Source organism: Triplophysa rosa, linkage group LG17 (assembly GCF_024868665.1).
Source record: "Triplophysa rosa linkage group LG17, Trosa_1v2, whole genome shotgun sequence".
In the NCBI taxonomy this organism is placed as follows: domain Eukaryota; kingdom Metazoa; phylum Chordata; class Actinopteri; order Cypriniformes; family Nemacheilidae; genus Triplophysa; species Triplophysa rosa.
The window spans coordinates 14,824,624-14,839,649 of record NC_079906.1 but is presented as its reverse complement, the minus strand read 5'-3'; the positions used below and the strand labels follow the sequence as shown (position 1 = coordinate 14,839,649).

Below are 15,026 nucleotides of genomic sequence, written 5' to 3'. Positions count from 1 at the left end.
AGACTAACTCTTCTCTCTTTCTTTTTTGCTTTGCCATGGAAGAAGGGAAAGCACAGCTGAATGTCGCTGACTTTGCACCTCCTAAAGAGAAGGTTCTGCCAATCCCAGAGGGCAGTGCGTTCTTCTGCCTCAGCAAGACCAACCCGTGAGAATGCACTTTAAACCGCACACACACTTTCACAAAACATGACCACAGTGCTTGAGGTGACCTGTCTTGTGTGGGCTCTCCATCCCGGGATGTGGGAGTAAAACTCACTTGTCACCCAGCCTCATTATAATAAACTGCAATACAACAAACAATTCAAATACATAAACAATACATAAAAAATTACTCTGTGGTCTTTTTTCGAAAATTTCTTTTTTTTAAAAAAACACTGAATTGTTGACATTTATATTGTATATACTGTATATATGCCTATATATAATCATTAAATACATGTTCATACAAATTAAAAAATCAGCATGACAGTCAAATATAGACGTTATACAGCTCTATAGGTCACCGCGTTGTGTTGTGTTGTGTCTTACTGCAGGATAAGAGTGGGCTGTCACACCCTGATCCATCATCACATCTTCACCAATCTCATCCTGCTCTTCATCATTCTCAGTAGCATCTCTCTGGCTGCAGAGGATCCTATAAGAGCTCACTCCTTCAGGAACAATGTGAGTTTCCCGCACGCGCACACACACGCACGCACGCACGCACGCACGCACGCACGCACGCACACACACACACACACACACACACACACACACGCACACACACAGGAATATAAACAGTTATTTACTGCAGCTGTCCTGATTGGCATGTTGGATAAGCTTTTTAGTGCCAGCTGGGGAATGCCATCCTTCAATCAGTCTGACCATTAAACACATACACAGCCTTTGCCCATCTCTCTCTTTTTCTCTTTTTCTCTCTCTCTCTCTCTCCACAGGTGCTGGGTTATGCTGATTATGCTTTCACTTCTATATTCACTGTGGAGATCCTGCTAAAGGTACCGCCCCTTCCTGTCAATTAATCAGCCTTGTTTGTTATATTGGATGTACTGTAGATTGTAGAGATGGACATACACTGTTATAAATAGGATAGTGGGTCGGAATTTTGTCTGCTTACTATGTATTGCTCTTGCCTTTTTTGAAAAAAAAAGTAAAAATTGGTAAAAGTTACCAAGGGGGAGGATGTTAAGAGATAAATCAAATATTATTTCAATAAATATACAGTTAAATAAATATTTAACCAAATGCCCAGAATAAAAAAATATTAATGCTAGTAAACATGATGATTGCTTTCTGATGATGCAACAGACTTGCATGCATCTCTCGCTTTGTAATTGCAGATGACAGTACATGGTGCTTTCTTGCATCAGGGTTCCTTCTGTAGAAACTGGTTTAATTTGTTGGATCTTTTGGTGGTCAGTGTGTCTTTGGTCTCCTTCTTCTTACAGTAAGTCTGATGTACTCACACATCAAAGACATGTTACAGTAAACGTTGATGTGGCAGTGCGTGTATCACCCTTGGTGGATCAATGGGGGTGGTGTTTTGTGTCATTACTATTCTTGAAATGATAAAAACCCTGAAATTCAATTTCAATGGGATTGACAAAGATATTTCAATAGTAAAATGTGGAAAGTATGGTGGAAATTACATTTTTATCAAGATGAACAAGAACATTATTAAACTCAATATTTGAGTAAGTATTGACACTGTGTCTGGCTCTGAAAAGCCTTTAATATGTCTATTAGAAATATCTGTAGAAGGACATGGTTTTACATTCATGTTAACCTATTGTATTATGATGAGAATTACATTTTGAATGTAATTTTGTATACACGATTGAATAACTGAATGTGTATAGTAAAATAGACAATGTCTTCATCTTGCTCTTGCTGTGATTGGAGAAATATAATATATTAAACTGTTTATGAAAATAATTTCCCTATTAGGGGATGTTCAAAGAAATTCTCTTCTAAAGATTACATGTACAAATACAAAACCTGGAGCAGAGATGGTCTTAACCTCTCTTTCTCTCTCTCAGTTCGAGTGCGATCTCTGTAGTAAAGATTTTAAGGGTGCTCAGGGTACTCAGACCTCTTCGTGCGATCAACAGAGCCAAAGGACTCAAGGTACAGCTAAAAAAAAAACATGTCATTATTTCATTATCAGTTTCACACCATGGCCTTATTTAGTTCTGTGGAGCACAAAAGTTGATTTTTTTAGGAAAAGTCATACATAAATGATGACAGGACATTCTTTTTTTATTTGGCGAAACATCTGAATTGGGTTTCTTGGCTCCATTAGGTACCTGTCAGCCTTTTTCAGTTTCCCACTTGTACATTCTATGAGCATAGAAACTCCATCAAACCATCAAATACATTGAATGTAATGCGTGATACTGTTTATTCACAAATTGATTATGTGTGTTTGTCTGTAGCATGTTGTGCAGTGTGTGTTTGTGGCTATAAGGACAATTGGGAACATCATGATTGTCACCACCCTCCTGCAGTTCATGTTCGCCTGTATCGGCGTTCAACTCTTCAAGGTATCCAACACACACACATAGACACAAGCACTAACAGGAAAAATAGTCTATATTTTGTGCTATATTTTAAAATGATTAATTGTATAAATTGATGGATAATTGTCTAGTTAACTTACAGTATAAAAACAATTGAAGAACGTTGCTGTTCAATACAGGGGAAATTTTATCGATGTACCGATGAAGCCAAAAACACTCCAGAACAGTGCAAGTAAGTCCTTTTTCAGCATCTGTCACATTCAATGCCGTTCTTACATGAACAACATGAGTTTGCCTGTGGGCAATGTGAATGCACATACAGTACATGTGATGTGGTTTGTGTGTGCGAATGACACAGGGGCACATTTGTGATATACAAGGATGGAGATGTGAGTCATCCAATGGTGAGGGAGAGGATCTGGATTAACAGTGACTTCAACTTCGATAATGTTCTCATGGGAATGATGGCCCTATTCACTGTCTCCACTTTCGAGGGCTGGCCAGCGTGAGTCCCTCTAAGTCCCTTCATAAGTCACTGAAGGTCACCTTGATCGTGTTCATACAACAACATCCTGTTTGTCATCATTCAGGCTGCTCTACAAAGCCATTGACGCCAACGCGGAGATCCACGGACCCATCTACAACTATCGTGTGGGGATATCCATATTCTTCATCGTCTATATCATCATCATCGCCTTCTTCATGATGAACATCTTCGTGGGTTTCGTCATCATCACTTTTCGTGAGCAGGGAGAGGCTGAGTTCAAGAACTGTGAGCTGGACAAAAATCAGGTAGGATGAAATGTCTCTTGCATGAACTGCCGTTGACAGCCCATTTAACTTGTTTTAGGATATTCAGTGAGAAAACAATGCAGATATGCACCAACAAACATTCACAATAATATAACCAGGAAATGCATTAAGAAATTAAAAAATGGCGCTGTGTTCAGGGTTCCTGCGGGTCATGGAATTTCTGGAATATCCTGGAATTTTAAAAGGTCTATTCCAGACATTGAAAGTCATGGAATTTTATATATTTTTGTTGAAGTCATGGAATATCAGGGATTTTTTTTTGTCACTTTAAATTTTAGTTTCCATTTATCAAAATGTAATTTCTTACACATTTTTGCGTATTGTTAGGGTTATCTTCAGCGCCATTTTATTCCCTTCCCTCTTGTCACCTGGCAATCACTTAAGTCAAATGCAGTCACCCGTAGCTCTTAACTAAGGCAAAATGCCAGGAAAATGTACATTTCAAGAGCGTTGGTTTAAAAACGACCACTTCAAAGAGTGGGTTTCATTCATTATAGGTCATGGAAATTCAGCTTTTTAGTCTGTGAAAGTCAGGGAAAAGTCAGGGAATTTGACAATTGGCTTAGAGTGGGAACCCAGTGTGTTGTTGTTGCTAATGCATTCGATATCTAGACTCTCGTGTGTATTTTTTACTTCCTCACAGTTTGTTGTCTATTTGTCTCACACAGAGACAGTGTGTGGAGTATGCTCTGAAGGCCCAACCGCTGAAGCTCTACATCCCCAAAAACCCTGTGCAGTACAAGTTCTGGTCTATAATCAACTCCACAGGGTTTGAGTACATCATGTTTGTGCTGATTCTTCTCAACACGGTGACTCTTGCTGTGCAGGTAAACAACTGGGTCTACTGTTATATATCAGCAATCAAAAACTATGTTATATATAGACTTTATTTGTTCAATGTAATAGCTAAAATGAACTACAATGAACAATACTTCTACAGCATTTATTAATCTTAGTTTACGTTCATTTCAATAATACGTATTTAAAATCAAACGTTGCATCTATTAACATTAATGAATACAGTGAGATAACATGAACAATCGTCAAAATACTGCATGTAGACTCACATATTTTCTGTTTTTTTGTTGTTGTTGTTATTCTTGCTTTCACAGCATTATGAACAGTCAAAGTTCTTCAGCTATGTGATGGACATCCTCAATATGGTTTTCACAGGCCTTTTCACTGTGGAAATGATCATAAAACTAATGGCTCTCAGACTCAGGGTCAGTCTCCTTATTTGCATAAATACAATTGATGTTTGTTTGCGCGCTACTTTAGTAATATAGTGTTGAAAAAGTTTAATGTATGCAAACATTTCTCCCACAAAGGATTTATAAAAAAGTCTGCCAAACTATTCTGGAACTTTATATGAACTCTATTCTTTCTGTAGCATTACTTTGTTGACGCTTGGAATTCCTTTGATGCTCTTATTGTGGTAGGAAGTGTGGTGGACATCGTGGTTACAGAGTTCAGCGTGAGTCCCTCTTTCTCTAATACTTTAGCAGCACCAAGTTATCCCAACTGATAGTTCACCCAAAAGTGAAAATTGTGTCATCATATACTCACCCTCTTGTCATTTCAAACTTGTATGACTTGCATTGGTTTTGTGTCTGTACAATTGAAGTGAATGGGTGCCGGCGCTGTTCGGTTACCAACTTTCTTCAAAATATCTTCTTTTGTGTTATGCAGAAGAAAGAAAGTCATACAAGTTTGAGATGACAAGGGGGTGAGTAAATTATGACAGAATTTTCATTTTTAGGTGAACTATCCCTTTAACTTAGGTTTTATTAGAATTAGCTCTAAAGCAATATATAGGTAAAATATGAATCTTATTAGATTCTAATCTTTCTCTTTAGAGCTCAGAGGACAGCTCACGCGTGTCAATTACGTTCTTCCGTCTGTTTCGTGTAATGCGACTGGTCAAACTCCTCAGCAAAGGAGAGGGTATTCGTACGCTTCTCTGGACTTTTGTGAAATCTCTTCAGGTCAGAGGACAATGAAAAACAATAAGTTTTTCAAATCTTAAATAAATCATTTAAAATCTATTCACCATCAGTGTAATTTGTATTGTATTGTGTTTTTTTGTCCCTCAGGCCCTGCCGTATGTTGCTCTTCTTATTGCTATGATCTTCTTCATCTATGCTGTGATTGGAATGCAGGTGAGTGTGGCACGCCTGCCACTGTTTCTTGCTTTTGTGTATAAGTTAATATTCCATTAATGAAATAATCAATGCAATATTGCAATATATCTTGCTTTGTCAGACATTCGGAAAGATCGCCATGCAGGACCACACACAGATTAACAGAAACAACAACTTTCAGACCTTTCCGCAGGCTGTGCTTCTTCTCTTCAGGTAAGAAACACAACAGAAGGCAAAAAAGAGTGTGTTACTCATCCTGTGAATGTGATGTTATGTGTGCTTGTGTGCAGGTGTGCCACAGGTGAGGCGTGGCAGGAGATCATGTTGGCCAGCCTTCCAGGAAAGCGCTGTGATCCAGAATCAGACTATGAACCTGGTGAAGAGCTCGCCTGTGGCAGCAACTTTGCCATCATCTACTTTATCAGTTTCTTCATGCTCTGTGCCTTCCTGGTAACTCCGTCTGATTTTTGTTGGTTATATAAGTCAGATTTTTTTATTTAAACTCGTTAAATACTCCAGCTTTGCTAACAAAACTGTATGACCCCATGTAAATGTATTTTAGGTGTCCTTAGCCCTCCTGAATGTAAATGTTAACTGTATTACTCAGGCTTGGTGCTTTTTTTTTTTTTTATTAAGTAGGTTTTATCATAGAGTACCTGATTTTGGCCATGATTATAGCATAACACAATGTTGCCACATATAAAATCTGAATGCAAGCGATTGTCTTTATTTGCTTCTTTTTTAGATCATTAATTTGTTTGTTGCCGTCATTATGGACAATTTTGACTATCTGACCCGTGATTGGTCGATTCTTGGACCCCATCACCTGGATGAATTCAAAAGAATCTGGGCAGAGTATGATTCTGAAGCCAAGTAAGAGGGAGCCTCTCTCTAAGGCTCTTTTCATTTTATATGAATAAGATCATTAATTCTGACTTCATTTGCTTCTGCAGAGGTCGTATTAAGCACTTGGATGTGGTGGCTTTACTCCGGAGGATCCAGCCTCCTCTGGGATTTGGGAAGCTTTGTCCTCACCGTGTGGCCTGCAAGGTACACACATGCACGCGCACACACACACACACACACACACACACGCACGCACGCACGCACGCACGCACGCACGCACGCACGCACACACACACACGCACACACACACACATACGCACACACACACACACACACACACACACACACACACTTTAGGTGTGTTCTCTTCCATTTTTTCTCTTATTGTGTTTTTTTCTATCTCTGTCTGGCAGAGGCTGGTTGCCATGAACATGCCCCTTAACAGCGACGGTACGGTGACCTTCAACGCCACCCTGTTTGCCCTGGTCAGAACTGCCCTGAAAATTAAAACTGACGGTCAGTACAAGCTTGCACACACACATTCTCATTCTCATGCAGTTTGAAGCTGTGCTTTGAATATAAATTCTAGAACTGGAATCATTTCTGTCATTGCAAGCATTCATTGAATTTCTATTTTAGTGCATATAACACTGAATTTAATCACTTGTATGCAATGTGTGACTGTATGTGATTGTATGCAATATTTTGCCTTGCCTTAAAGGAGTAGTTCACTTTCAAAATAAATTTTCATGATAATTTACTCACCCCCATGTCATCCAAGATGTTTATGTATTTGTTTCTTTAGTCGAAAAGAAATTAAGGTTTTTGATGAAAACATTCCAGGATTTTTCTCCATATAGTGTGTGTATGTCATATGGGTAGCATTGCTTCAGAGTATGAGTTAATGTGGCTGTTACTTGTTGTTTATAGGGAACCCAGATCAAGAGAACGAGGAATTGAGAATAATTATTAAGAAGATCTGGAAGCGGATGAAACCTAACATCTTAGATGAGGTTATTCCACCCCCTGCTGGTGAGATAGCGCATAACGCTTCAGAACTACAGCTGCGGAAAAAATCAAGAGACCATTCAGAATTTTCCTTTAATGAGCATTTCTATGTGTATTGTGGCCATTTCAGTCCAGTGTCGGTTGAACTTCAACAAAATCATACCTCAGGAGTGACATGAAGTCATCCAACAGCAATGTGAAAAACTGACAGCATGACAAGACATAAAAACTGTGATAAAAATCCTTTTTGAACTTTTCCTAAATACATGTACAAATATGACTGTTGTATGCTTAAAAGTGTATATGAACTTCAGGTCTATAAAAAAAGAACATCTTTTCTGTTATTTTAAACTCTTCTCCAGTATTCATTTTCTGCAAATAAATGCAAAAACAAACAATATTTTTCATTTGAAATTTGGGAGAAATATTGTTAGTAGTTCACAGAATTAAACAAAAATGATCATTTTACCTAAACACATACCTATAAATGGTACATTTTAAAATCAGAAAATCTCTTATTTTTTCCGCGGCTGTATTTAGCTCCCAAAGTTATCCAGTTTTTCTACAAACTCAACATAGCATCTACAATCCTCTTGACAAAATGCATTATGCGGTCCTTAATGATTGCATAAATTTAACGTTTTTGACCCAGGTGGGACATATAGACACAAAAACTAACATCACATCACAAGAAACTAAATTTTCCCATTACTGTTGTCTCCATACTGTTTGTTTTCAGAGGAAGAAGTGACTGTTGGTAAATTCTACGCTACATTCCTGATCCAGGATTACTTCAGGAAATTCCGCAAGAGGAAGGAGAAAGTGGGTCTGGGAGACTCCGAGTTTGATAACCCCTCAGCTCTACAGGTAGATGTCTTCAACAGTCTCTGTTATTTCTTTCATCTCATTACCATAGAAATAAGATTTTTTATGTAGTGAAGTATGGTGGATCAGTATAGGAAAGAAACAAAATGTGTTCTCCTTCACCCTGTGAATAAGGAAGATCACTCTCTGAATTAGTTTGAATGAATAATTCATAGAATTCCCATGTAGCTCCCATTGTAATGCGGCAAAACCATTGCTCAGTCGCACACTTTATGCTAACATCCCACTCTTGCACAAATGAAATAACAAAGGTTGGTTCCCACAAAGAGAGATCCACTGATGCAGATTAGACTAACGCACGTCTCATTTGAGCTTTGGCCCTGACCGTTTTCACGGTCGGTATCGCTTTTCTGTTCACTATTCTCTACGGGTGTGCTGTCATTGGCCGGTTGAGGTTCATCCAGCATTCAGTTCATCATTCCAACAGGCCGATTCATCTTTGATGTGACCTTTATAGCTTTTCCACAATCCACCAGTGTAAAAACTGACTCACTGGACACATTTAAAGATTCATCCTTCAACTATTGCCACAAGATTTGTAGTCTATGACCCAGGTGGGACTCGAACCCACAATCCCCAGCTCCGGAGGCTGATGCCTTATCCATCCTGTGTTTCTTTCCTCAGATAGTCATGGCCAGTAATCTCATACATATTTTAATTGGACTGAAGCTTTATCCATCGAGACTGTAGATCTCCCAGTCTTACCATTTTTTAAATCCGCATTTGCTCATAGCCTCATTTCTTCCTTAATAATTACAATCACATCACATTGTGTTATGGTCTCTGTGTACTGTTGTAGCTGTTTCTGTGTTCTGGATGCTCCTGTCACCAAAACAAATTCCTTGTATGTGCAAACATACTTGGCAATAAAGATCTTTCTGATTCTTTCTGATTTTGACAAATACCAAGTAAAATTAAGAGTTAAACCCACAATTTCTAGGCCCTGGGATGCCTTATTATTCAACTGGATTTTTGGGACAGTGTGGTCTTTGCAACCTCACTCTTGTGAGTTTAAAAACACGCTTACAATTTTGTTTCCATTTGAGTGCATAGTTACCAAACACGACCCATGGTGGGACTTGAACCCACAATCCCCAGCTCCGGAGGCTGATGCCTTTTCCATTAGGCCGTTAGAGAAGTTTTTATTTCCTAAAAGTCATGGTCAGTCATTCATAGTCTACCAGATCTTTTTAGACAGTGTGGATTTCACAACCTCACTTTTGTGAGTTTAAAACCATACTTTCATAGCCTCAGTCCATCTCTTATTGAAATCATAGATTATCAAGTACGCCCCAGGTGAGACTCGAACCCACAATCCCTAGCTCCGGAGGCTGATGCCTTATCCATTAGGCCACTGGTGGTGTTTTTTGAATTCAGCTGTACTGTGAGCTGCATATATACACTAGCCCCTCTTTTTTTCTGCGTGCATCTGTGTCAGGCCGGGCTGAGAACTCTACAAGACCTGGGTCCAGAAATGAGACTGGCCATGAACGAAGACCTGGATGAGGAAGAGGAAGGCCTGCAGGAGGAGCAGGACGCGGAGGACACCAGTTACAAGGTGCCTCAGATCATTTAATTACTCTTCAGATTTTTTAATCAATTAAGCTGAATTTGTGTAACACGTTGAATTCATCGTGTAGAGTTGCTGGATGGAAAATAATCCACTGTAAACCAAGAGTCAGAAGGATTAGATCATTATTCAGAGTGATGAAGCACTTGGTCTGTTGAGACAGATGGTCAGTTGAGTGCCAGATTTATTCTGACAGCATTAGATATCAGGTAATTATGGAAGCCCGTTTCCGCCGGGTTTGGGAATTTTTTTTAGATTTTATAAGACATTATTAAATCATAATTTCGACATAGTAACTCATAATAATGAGAAACTTAAGTCATTATTATGAGAAAGTTTCTTATTATTACGAGTTACTTTCTCATTACTATGAGATACTAAGTCATTATGAGTTACTAACTCGAAATTTTGACTTAGTTTCTCATTATTATGAGATACTAAGCTATTATTATGAGAAAGCTTCTCATTATTATGAGTTACTAAGTCGAAATTTCGACTTAGTTTGTCATTATTTTAAGATACTAAGTAATAATAATGACTTATAAAATAAAAATAAAAATTCCCAACCCTGGCGGAAAAGGGCTTCAATAAGTAATGAATGGGATTTGGGCTGAAGGGTTTGGTGTGGGTGTTGTGGCTGGTTTGGTTAAAGGTAATTGTTATATAAATAATTGTGTTCCCTGAGTTGCTCAAGCTGTCAGATTTCATTGTTTATATTTATGCTTGTTACTTATTTACACTTTTGTCAAAAATGTATCATTATTATTATTATTAATAATTGATTATTATTGCTATCTTTAGGTACAGCACTTGTTTGGCCATTGTTACTTTTAGCAATAGGAAGTAAATATTACAATTCATTCAGCAACCAGACGGACCATGATCAGACTTCATTGTATAATGCATATAAAATGATATAAACATTCTGTGTATTCTAATACATTCTCGCACATTTGTCTCTAATATTGCTTGACTTTTAGAAAGAAAATGGTTATGCAGGCCACGCCGAGCACTCAAACAAAAGCCGCCGCTCCTCTCTGGCCACGACTGCGACCGGCGCTCCGGTTGCTCTCCCAGGAGACGGGATCCTGAACGGGGGACCGGGACGTAGGAGCTCTTTAGCAAAAACACAAAATGGGAATGGCGCTCTGGAGTGTGACAACTTCAGGAGAAGAGACAGTACACGTTCCTCCTTCCATTACCAACACAAGAATGGTCTGATCGACCAGCTGCCTAGGAGGTACACTGAGATATTGTAATGATGCTATATGTTTGTAATGTCAAATATCATTTTGTTTTCACAAGAAAAAATTTTTCGCAGCAAGTTGTTTTTCAAACGTTGGAATAGCCATTATTTTAATATTAAAGTGCTTGCAAGTTGCTTCGTTGTTTTTGCATTTATAATATACATATTTTTAAATACTTTTTTCTTGTTTGCATTGAAGGTCGTCATACTGCAAAAACTCAAGGTAAGCAATTATCACATCCTGTAGTTTCAGTATTTCTGTGTTCCTGTCTGCGGGTCACATTTTAAGCTTTTTACGCTTTCTTTCTGTCCTCTTGGTGATCTGTCTATTGTCTGCCATTCTGTCTGTGGTCTCACTGCTACTTTCTGCTAGTGTCTGTGCTTCTGTCTCCTGACTGCTGCTTTCTTCTCTTGTTCTCAGGAGAGACTCCAGGGACAGATTCTCGTCTCCTCTCTCACGGAGAGAGGAAGGCGGTGTGTACCCTGGAGAGCAACGCTTCTATGGAAAAGATGAAGACAGCGAGAGCGTCATCTCAAGAGAAAGGTACTCCAAAACTGCTAGCTCTGCCACATGAACCAATTAACGTATGTTAAAATAAAATGTAATGATGTTATGTAAAATACTTCAGCAGTGTACATTCGTATTGATCTATTTTCAATACAACAATCTGTATCTTTTGTCCTCTTCAGGCACGGTTATCTAGATGACAACCCAATGTACCTGGGTCATCGAGACAGGTATGACGGACACTCTATGAGACCTCATGTATACAGTAATCATTATGGAAACAGTTACGGAGACGCCAGGAGGACAGCTCGAAGACGCCTGCTGCCAGCTACACCTACCGGTAACATAATCTGACAATTGAGTTCTAATTGATCACTAATGCTATCTTTTATGTACTTCAATAAAGGTAATGTATTTCACGGTTTTCCTCATGCGTCTCATTTTAACCTCAGGGAGAAAAGCTTCATTTAATATTCAGTGTTTGAGAAGGCAAGGTAGCAATGATGACCTGCCCATCCCAGGAACGTACCATCAGAACTCTCCTCCCTTCAGAGCACGTGCTGAGGTAGTCTAACATCTTGTCTACATGCGACGCAATGCACAACATCTAAAAAAATCACAATTTACATTACATCTCATACACACCCCTGCGCTGAATCCTCAAACATGAATGTTAAACGTAAAATGTATTTGTTTATATACTTGTTAGGGCTGTCAAACGATTAATCATGATTAATCGCATCCAGAATAAAAGTTTGTGCTTACATAATATATGTCTGTATTTATTTAACACTTACACATACATGTATACATACAGTATGTAGGAAATATTTACTTGTGTTTATTTATATTTACCAACAATGTAAGTTATATATAAATGTTTATCATTTTTATATTTTTCTTAAACATATGCACGTATGTGTATGTTTTTAATATGCACAGTACACAGACATTTATTATATAAACACAAACTTTTATTCTGGAGCCGATTAATCACGATTAATCATTTGACAGCCCTAATAATTGTCCTATAGTGCATTAGTATTCCGATTATTCTGTATAGATCTGGAAAGTGACCTGGATAACAAAATAAAAGTGAAAATGATTATGAAAGATTCTGAAAGTTGACACATGCATTATGTAACTGAAGTGACTTTTTTTTGTGCGCTATGTCAATGAAGCTGTTACTCCCTCTTCTTCCCTTTCTCTTTTAATCTCTCATGTTCTTTCCCACGCAGGGATTCAATGTTTACGATTCTCGTCGCAGCAGCGCTCGATCATCCACGGGTTCAACATCATCCTGGGCAAACACTGGCCCTCGCCGGGGTCGACTCCTTTACGCTCCCCTCATCCTGGTAGAAGAAGAGAGTTCAGGTGGAGCTGCTAACGTGGGCCTCTGGGACAAAAAGAGCAACCCTGCCGGCCCGCTCGGGACTGTCCGGCAGGGATGGTACTCGGAATCCTCTGCTGGTGTAGGGGCGCAGCCGTACAGAGCCTACACCACTCTGAGAGTCCCCACCCAACTCAGTCCTCATTACAGCGAGAAGAGAGGCAGCGCTGACAGTCTGGTTGAAGCGGTATGAGTGCAGAAACACTACAGACACATTATAGCTTAACAACATCAACATTATTGTAACTTAATAACATACTGAAGCTAAAATAACATTAAAGCAACGTCAAGGGAACGTTACAGAAGTTTGACAGCGGCATAATAGCATCATAAAAGCAAACACAGGAGCTTTTTATTAAATGATTGATGCTTCCTACACACACAAGTGCAAGAGGAATAAAGTACCAGATGATCACCACTAAAAGTGCTAGACGCCATTTTTATTTACAGTGGGTGACTAACCGCCAACTGTTTAACAACTTTGGTTCCAAACAAAAACCAACCAGCTTTAAGATAAAAATATTTAGTCATTTTGCAATCTCGGTTCCTTCTGCGCTCTGTTTTTTTACCTTTAAAGTTACTTTTCAGTACTATCGTTATATTGAACAACATTTTTGTTTCGGTGTGAAGTGCCATCACTATCATTTATCACAGCTCTTTTTATCCTCCGTAGGTCTTGATCTCCGAAGGTTTGGGCTTATACGCCAAGGATCCAAAATTTGTGGCCTTTGCCAAGCGCGAGATCGCAGATGCCTGTCAGATGACCATAGATGAGATGGAAAGCGCTGCCAGTGATCTCCTGACCCTTGGGGGCTCTGGGGAGAGCCAAGGATTCCTGAATCACACAGACATGGGACCCGTTTACAGCGATGAGGAGCCCATCAGGAACCACGAGGAGGAAGACCTGGCTGATGAAATGACGTGCGTTACGTCTTTCTAAATGACAGAAAAGAGAACCAATCAGGATTTTAGTGGGAGGAGCAACAGAAAGGCTGAGAGGCCAATCAAATTGCTCATGCAGCATGAGTTTTCTCTATCTGAGAGATATGGTGGACACTTGCATGTGGTGGTTTGGCTCTGATACATTCTGGCTCGGCCTGTTCATACTGACCAACACGCGTTTGCTCTGTCAGCATGGCGGTTCACATTCTATGCTCCATATCTCAGAGAGGAATCTTTTTTATAAGGATATCATGCAAATGTGATTTTCCACCTCATTCTCATCTATCTCTGTCTGTTTAATTTTAAACTTCATTTACAAAGAGATGGTCCTATCCGTATTCAGTTTGATAGTGATTTGCATCAGCATGTATTATCATTATGTTTTATGGGGTTCCGACATTGTTTTGCATACTGTGTATATGTGTATTTTCCCACAGTATTGCGGAAGTCAGTGTAGTGATTCATCTTCATTGGTATGTGGGCTGAATTTTTCAGAGTGGAATAAAAGAGCACTGTTGTGGTCACTTAAATGTTCAATTTAAAATAAAACTTTTTTAGAACAGCTTAATAAATAATGTCTTTTTGAAAAAAAAATGTTTTGTATTTATTTGTATTTTATTATTTCTTAAATCAGTTTTTATAAATTCCATTTGCCTATTTTACTCTATGTGGTTGACTTTGAAATATTGCCGATATAACTAGTCACAATAGTCCTGTTATAGTTTTGCCAATTTCCTTTATTAATAACTGAATCTGCTCCAATTTATTAATAAATGAATCTGTTCTAAATTCCCATAGAAGAGAGACCTACTGAAAAGAGGACAGTGCCCTATTCAGTGCTCTATTTCTATGGCCATCTCTGTAATGCTGTAAAAACGACTGAACATTCAATGAGATTACAAGGAATGCAAATATCCTTTCACAGACTGTATGCCATATATATGACACCCCCAATGTTTACTCCCTTCCATGTCCATTAGTGTAAATATATAGCAAATTAATGTTATTAAAATGAATATAATGACTTTACATGAAATAATGTGGTAATTAATTAGAGTTTATACATTTTAATATATGTTTGTAAACTGAAATATAAATATGTAAATATTTCCACTCCTTGCGATCTGCCTTTCTTTTAGTGTTTATGAGAATTAAATATGT

The 15,026-nt window shown here is 38.6% G+C and overlaps 1 protein-coding gene across 4 annotated transcripts in view; it reads left to right on the top strand.

The window, feature by feature from the left end:
* The window catches only part of cacna1fb (calcium channel, voltage-dependent, L type, alpha 1F subunit), a 38,666-nt gene extending 23,640 nt beyond the window's left edge, over positions 1–15,026 (top strand). For all 4 annotated transcript variants that reach the window (XM_057356287.1, XM_057356289.1, XM_057356286.1 and 1 more), the window contains 29 exons: positions 43–145; positions 534–663; positions 936–995; positions 1,338–1,444; positions 2,037–2,124; positions 2,433–2,540; positions 2,696–2,748; positions 2,875–3,021; positions 3,107–3,308; positions 3,998–4,156; positions 4,442–4,552; positions 4,720–4,803; positions 5,186–5,314; positions 5,423–5,488; positions 5,592–5,683; positions 5,761–5,920; positions 6,216–6,343; positions 6,424–6,520; positions 6,730–6,832; positions 7,247–7,348; positions 8,064–8,191; positions 9,648–9,767; positions 10,760–11,019; positions 11,225–11,248; positions 11,447–11,569; positions 11,716–11,873; positions 11,986–12,098; positions 12,772–13,110; positions 13,597–15,026. In XM_057356287.1, the coding sequence (XP_057212270.1) occupies positions 43–145; positions 534–663; positions 936–995; positions 1,338–1,444; positions 2,037–2,124; positions 2,433–2,540; positions 2,696–2,748; positions 2,875–3,021; positions 3,107–3,308; positions 3,998–4,156; positions 4,442–4,552; positions 4,720–4,803; positions 5,186–5,314; positions 5,423–5,488; positions 5,592–5,683; positions 5,761–5,920; positions 6,216–6,343; positions 6,424–6,520; positions 6,730–6,832; positions 7,247–7,348; positions 8,064–8,191; positions 9,648–9,767; positions 10,760–11,019; positions 11,225–11,248; positions 11,447–11,569; positions 11,716–11,873; positions 11,986–12,098; positions 12,772–13,110; positions 13,597–13,863 (3,761 nt within the window). In that variant the 3' untranslated portion in view covers positions 13,864–15,026. The remainder of the gene's footprint in view (positions 1–42; positions 146–533; positions 664–935; positions 996–1,337; positions 1,445–2,036; positions 2,125–2,432; positions 2,541–2,695; positions 2,749–2,874; positions 3,022–3,106; positions 3,309–3,997; positions 4,157–4,441; positions 4,553–4,719; positions 4,804–5,185; positions 5,315–5,422; positions 5,489–5,591; positions 5,684–5,760; positions 5,921–6,215; positions 6,344–6,423; positions 6,521–6,729; positions 6,833–7,246; positions 7,349–8,063; positions 8,192–9,647; positions 9,768–10,759; positions 11,020–11,224; positions 11,249–11,446; positions 11,570–11,715; positions 11,874–11,985; positions 12,099–12,771; positions 13,111–13,596) is intronic.